At 42.6% G+C, this 7002-nt stretch overlaps 1 protein-coding gene across 1 annotated transcript in view; it reads right to left on the bottom strand.

The window, feature by feature from the left end:
• The window catches only part of NXPH3 (neurexophilin 3), a 6493-nt gene extending 328 nt beyond the window's left edge, over window positions 1-6165 (bottom strand). The window contains exons 1-2 of the mRNA XM_075277160.1: window positions 5633-6165; window positions 1-924 (exon numbers count right to left, since the gene is read on the bottom strand). The exon at window positions 1-924 is cut by the window's left edge and continues 328 nt beyond it. Of these exons, the coding sequence (XP_075133261.1) occupies window positions 175-924; window positions 5633-5686 (804 nt within the window). The 5' untranslated portion in view covers window positions 5687-6165 and the 3' untranslated portion in view covers window positions 1-174. The remainder of the gene's footprint in view (window positions 925-5632) is intronic.
• Between the last annotated feature and the right edge of the window lie 837 nt (window positions 6166-7002).

Here is a 7002-nt window from a genome sequence, read left to right as displayed (position 1 = left end):
ATTGGTTTAAATTTCACATCCAACACATCACTTACACAGCTTTCTGTCCACTGTCTCCACAAATACATACACCACAATGGACCAGACCAAGGCACAGGAAGTCCATGAAAAGTAGACCCATATTTAGCCCGACTTAGGCTATTCCACAGCCATGAGCTTATATTTTCTTTATCTTTAGCCCGAGGGTGAGTACGGAGAGCTGCTGTGATAGTTATAGTCAGGGCAGACCTTCTGTACTAGTCTGTAATCTGTTGTGTAAAATGAGACATAAACACAAACAATCTTGAATGGGTGAGAGCATGTCCATGAGACCTTGCTGCGAGTTTGCTGTTGGTGGCAGGTCTTTGACGGGTCATGAGGACATAAACCTGTCTTAATTGCTTTATCTACTTTTTCAAATTCCACTCGACAATTGAAGATTTTTGATTCCTTTGCTTCTGCATACATCTGCTGCTCCAAGTCAAAGTCAAGGACTTTGGATGGTGGGACAAGACTGACGGAAACATTCCCCTGGCCTGTAGAGTTGTGGAGAAAATAGACACTGAAGGATCCATTCCCATGATCCACCACCTTTCCCGTAATGAGAAGATTGAGTTTTACTGTCTTGATATTGGAATAGAAGTCCCCCCAACCAAAGACTTTCTTGGCTCTTCCAGTTGACCTTAACACAGACTGACGTCGAATCCTAGCCGGAATTGGAGGATCCGAACTATGACCCAGCTCTGAAAGACTGTTCAGGACATCCCAGAATTCAGGAGAGTTGGAAAGAAGTTGAAGGACAGTGGAGTTTAAGGGGCTTGAGCTGCGAGATCGGGATGGAGAGGGAGACCGTCTTTTAGGGATTCGAGGCCTGGAATGGGGTTTGGTATCTGACTGATCTTCATCATCTGGGTCACTGGAGGAGTCTTCTTGGCCACAGATCACCTGAAAAATAAAAAGACAAGTCAATGACCTCTATCAGTAGAATGAAAACAAATATTTTCCTCATCAATCAAATAGTATTCCCGTTCCTCAACCTTCTTTTCTTCTTCAAGTCTTTTAACCTTTTTAATCTCTCTGTGTTCCTTCCTTTATTGATAGGCTCTCACCTGAAATCCCCAGCAGTAACAGATGCTACAGCTGATAATTAGTGATACTGAGTACTAATCAGTGTAACCAGTTTAATGAGAGCTGAGTAATGTGCATCCACCTGACCTACACCCCCTGGGTATCACAATGTCAAAGAGGTACTTGAAAAAAAGAGACCACTACACAACTCACAGACGCTCTGTGGTAACTGCAGATGTCACCAGAATGAGCTCTCAGCTATAGAGGGCACAGCCTCTCAACATCACCCTATTACACAGCCAGCACCTTTGTAACAAAATATTATCTTGCTGTTCATGACATATGACCACCAGCAGCAGATGTACTCAATGTACTTTTAGAAGGTTCAAAATGTTTTACAAAAATTTACATTAAGACATCAAACTCATTAAGAATTTTCGAGACCCAATAACTGGCATCTTGTAAAACTTCTTATAGGGTTTTATTTTTAAGTAGTTAAATAATATACATGATGAAGGATCTAGATCTCTTAGTATGATTTACAATTGGCTAACCGAGCATTGACATTCAGGTCTATAGTTCCAGTATAATAAAAGGTGGGCTGAATGTTTATATGTCCTTTTCCATATAGTCAGAGGCAGAGACATAGCTATACTGGGTATATGGGCAGCAGTTGCAACCTGGCCCTGGTGTCTGAGGGGGCCAAAAGACACCAGGACCACATAAGAAGACATGAGTATTATACATGAAACATGGCAGGTAGGGATCCTGGTACAGATTTTGCTATTAAGGAGCAGGAGGTCCAATATAGGTATAGCTAAGCTTTTCTTCACCTTAGGCAAAGATTAGGCTTACCTCCCTAGCTAAAGCCAATGCAAGCCATTTTATCGAGGGCAGATGCCGTATCAACCACCCATAGCTAAGTCCTAACCAAGGCTCTCACAAGTTCGTTCTCTCACATCTGATGTCATACCAGCCACCCATAGCTAAGTCCTAACCAAAGCTCTCACAAAGCCCTTTCTTCAAGGGCAGATGCCATACCAACCACCCATAGCTAAGTCCTAACCAAGGCCCTCACAAGTTCGTTCACTCACATCTGATGTCATACCAGCCACCCATAGCTAAGTCCTAACCAAGGCCTTCACAAGTACGTTCACCCAGAGCTGATGCCATGCCAGCCTCCCATAGCACCCCATGGATGTAATAAGTTCATACAAGCCAAGATCCAACAGTATTGGTCTCCCTATCCAACTAATTCATCCAACCCTTTTAAAGCAGGACAGAAATATAAAAATCTCACTGCTCTTCTACCTGGTGTCTGGGTACTGGGTTATATGTTGCCATACATATTTGATTAAAAAAAAAACCAAACTACTGGAAATTGAGAACCTTTGTTAAATTTTGGGAAAAAAATCTGAAATGTAAGATGTGTAATACTATATGTATCCTCAAACATAACAAATGTCAACAAATGTTATATCAAAGGTCCAGCTTGGGAAAGCCATGTAAACAACAAAGTGTCATCTCTGTAGGTGGGGCAAGCAGCATGGCTAGTTAATTATATCCATGACGGAAATAGTTAATTTTTTACAAAAGGGGGATAACCATGGTGACAGATAGGTGGGGGCAGCTGGTAAATGAGCTAAGTCCTTAGGGAGTTGTGTTGACTGCGAGCAACACACAAGATACACAACAGTGAATCTTGATACAAAATAGCACAGGGATATGGATCCTATAAGATCACATAGAAGACTGGTAAATCCCATCAGATGGCTATAATACAATACAACAGTCCTCCTGCAAAGATGACAGGCCACAGTGACATCAGTAAACCGCCTGGCATACACTAATGCATGCTCACAAAATAATACAGATGTATAACCGAGCCTATGAATGCATAATGTATCAGATACATGAATGAGTTCAACCCAACACATGATCGTAAAACATAAATTCTAATATGCAATTAATTGCTACATCAAAATCGGCTCAGAACTGCAGATCAATGGTGAAAAGCTGAAAATATAAAATAATGAGGCTCGTGCTGCCTCTGACGGCAATGGATAATTAGTGACAATAGAAAAAATGCCACATATTGAATTGTATAATCTCACAAGACAATAGCGGCCTGGAAAGTTTAATGAAAGCATCAAATGTTTCCTTGGGTTCAGGGCTATTTTAGTACTTTACACTATGGCAAGCATCAAAAGAGATTAACAAACTATCGCTGCTAATGACTTCTATTGACCGCCACTGACAAGTCTGTGCTATGGCAATGTATGGAAACATGCCCTATAGATCGCAACGTACATCCCAATGATAAGACGTTGGGAAAGATCCTTACACCAACAACAAAAGATCCATGTTACAGTATCATGATGGAAGTCAAGATAAAAAAGAAGACACAGTTACAAAATGGCAGTTACCAGAAAGGGTAGCATCTGCTAAATGAGCCCACAAACCCATGGAGACCTACAAATGTTATACAAAGCAACACAATAACACGATTAGGAAGGAAAGTTAGCGCTGTATGAGCCAGTCCTGTAGAATGGAGATCTGTCTTAGATGGAACTTAAGACTGTCTGGACTGGTTCAGTCTCAGGTCAATGAACCTTAAGTAGAAATCTTGAAAGAACCTTAAAATCATGTCGCCCCAAATCAACATTAGAAACCACATTGTTCTCAAGCCTGTCCTGATAGCTTGCGATCAATAAGGTCACTTGATAGAGAAAGCCACAAGGCGTACCTCTGTCTCAAAGGGATCACCTACAATCAATAGGTCATGGTATAGAAGAACTTCCCAAAACTGTCCTCTTCATCTAGCTTAGAGGGTTGACCCAATATATCTATCCATATGAATGGCCACGCTCTTAACAGATAGCTGGTCTGAACTGGGAGCAAGACCGTCATTAGTCCAACTGGCTTTCCATTGTGATAATTATTTCACCCTAGAGGCCAGGTCAATATTCATGGCGTTATTGAAGGCCCATTGCTATTAACAGGTATTCAACAGATATAGGCTATGTTCATATCCGGTGAACAAAAGCTAATTTACCCAGTGACGAGTCATTCATAATGGATCACATTTGTCAATGGCCCCCTAACCTTACATGGGACTAAATAATTGACCTTTGTGTCATTTTACGAGGCCAAACATTAATGAATTAGTGAAGGTGATAAGATCGTGACCCTCAAGCAAGTCTACCTTCTTAGTTACATGAAATGGAAATGACCCCCCAATTAACATGCAGGTTGACACCACCTACATTTTTCGTAATGTCTCTTGGTAAGTCCCGCTCTGGTCATCCAAGCATATATAGTATTCTAAGAATTTGGATATATTATTCTGTAAATGCTCAGCTTGATCCAGTCCACAGGTTACTTTGTATGAGATTGACCCATCAAATGTCATTGTCATCAAATCTCCGATGGCTCGCTCTCAGCTGTTAACCTCTTCTCCCCCACAAGATTTTTAACCCTTTATATGTGTCTACCTCTATTACATCTCACTAATCATAGGTGACACTATCCATTTCGCCTGTCAGTACTATGTCCATGGTTGTAGACCTTCCTCTTCTACCTAGACTGACCCAAACCCCCCCTTAAAGATGCCCCAGTCATACATGAGATTTCAGTCCAGGTTCCACTTATTTACTTAAGCTGTTAACCCTCGAGATATATAACTATCCATAGATCTCATTCATAGTACTGGCATTTTAACCCTTTACGTCTTTGCCAGAATGCCCTTATAACCCAGGGCACCATACAATGGATGCTGATTTTATACTAGAATGATAATTTAACCCATGAAGTGTCTGATATATGATACTGTCTCTTTAACCCATCAAAAAAGGTTCTGGTTTGTAAAGCACCACTCCTACACCAGACCTTGTCATTAGATCTCCGTGATTAAACATAGAATTTTCCTATTAACCCCTGAAGAGCACTGGCTGCTACGTGGAGCGACACTATAATGACCCTTTATCTCATTAATCATGTCCTTGTATTGTGTTATATTATCCAGCCTGTTTAACCTACTAAACAAGCTCCAGTCTGAAGCTCTATCTGCTCCTTTACGAGACGGATTCTTTAACCCTTGAAGCATCGCAGTGACTCTAGACCCCTACTTAATCCCTCTGCTACATAACCCCCATTCAGAATCCTATTAGAGAACCTGTCTCCATATAAGATTTTTACTATACGGAGCTTAAATCATTCCTGCCACATCACATACACATCCAATCTCACATTTCCCACACGCCCCCTATATACTTTCATATGTGCATATACTATCATATTACGTGACTTTAACCAGCAACAGGTAGACAGGGATTGTTTAACATAAACCACCCTGCTATTATCGCCCCCTCATTATCCAATCTGACCTTATAGGCGCACTGACAGCGGCAGGAATGCCCAGGATATACAGACCGGTGGAGCAGCAGGTGTAAAAACATACATTTAGTAAGAAGCGGGGGGCACAAGACAGGGTGCATAGGAGGGTATGAAACACACCACATGTATGAAGTGGCACAGACATAGCCGAGAAGAAATAAGCAAAGGTTCTCCTTAATGTACTACTTACCAGATAGATGCTGCCTTGAACCAGGAATATAAAACAGCATTGTGTGAGCTGCATTTTGCTCAGCGGCTGAGTCTTGAGGCGTACACTCACCTGCGTTCAGCATCCATGTGTAAGCTGTGAATACACAGCTAGAGATATACACACAGCTTGGATGCTCCCTGACCACCTCACTTGTGCTACTCCCTTGGCTTGCACTTCTCTGGTCTCCCCCTCCCCTACATAGGTGGCTGCACTCTTCTCGTCTCCACTTCTTCACTCTCTTTGACCATCACCTCCCTACTCTATTCCTTGCCACTCTCCTGCTCTTGGCACTTGCTCTGTCTCGACTGCCTCCTTCCACCTGCTCGCCTCTCTCCTTGCTTCCTTGCCTGGCTGTCACACACCTTTCCCTTCTTCTCCAGCTCTCTCATTGGTTCATCCCTTCTCTGCTGGTCCCCTCTCTTTCTCAATCATCCCTCTCCTGCCAGGTCTAAGGCTCTCTTTCTTCCTCAGGATCTGTCACCCGCTCCTGACTATCCCTCCCTCTTTCCTTGTGTCTTTCTCCCTCTCTCTCTATCTGACCTTCTATCTCCCTCCCTCTTTCTCTCCTCCCCTCAGACACTCTCCTACTGTCTGTCTGTCTCTCTCATTTTTCGTCCATCCCTCTGTACTAGTTACCCCACAATACGTTCCCCCATAGCCCACCTCTATACCTTTTCTCTTAGTTTCCACCCCTTTTCTTTTATCTTCTTCGCTTTTACCTGCTACCTCCCCTCGAACCATGTTCTTTTTTGTTTATGCCGTCTACTCTCTTACCACCCAGAGTGGTGCCCACAGTCTCTCTCAACCAGTGGTGGCAGAAAACAATTAGATCTACCCCGCTCAGTTTTTATAATGCCCCTTATATCAATTGGAAGTGAACAGTATTTTGCTCATTTTGCAAACTGATGCCAGGTTACCAATCCTGCATACCCCCTCTCCCCCCACCCTCGCCCCTGTCTAACACTCTCCTGCTCTTTCTGTCTCTTTCCTGATTATCCATGTCTTTCTCTCTCTCTCCCTTCTCTCCTGCATACACTGGGTCAATATGCCAGGTTAGATACAAGGCTTTTCCAATTAAATTGATGTTTAGACAGACATTTTCATTCTCTGTGTGTTAGTGCCAGGGAATAGAGGGGGGCACCGGCCGCTACTCCCCGCTCTACCTTCATTTGTATCTTACAATAAACAAACTGTATGGGGTAATAGCAGCAATAACAAGGAAGACGGGGAGAGGATGAGCGGAAAGTTGTATTCTGTTATAGGGGAATGTGTGAAAAACTGTATAAAAGTGTAGGAATATATTAGATGCAATACTGAGGTTATCTGGGGTAATAGAAAGAGATATAGGG

Source organism: Leptodactylus fuscus, chromosome 6 (assembly GCF_031893055.1).
Source record: "Leptodactylus fuscus isolate aLepFus1 chromosome 6, aLepFus1.hap2, whole genome shotgun sequence".
Lineage (NCBI taxonomy): Eukaryota > Metazoa > Chordata > Amphibia > Anura > Leptodactylidae > Leptodactylus > Leptodactylus fuscus.
Note: the sequence above shows the minus strand (reverse complement) of the source record. Positions and strands in the feature narration are given on the sequence as shown.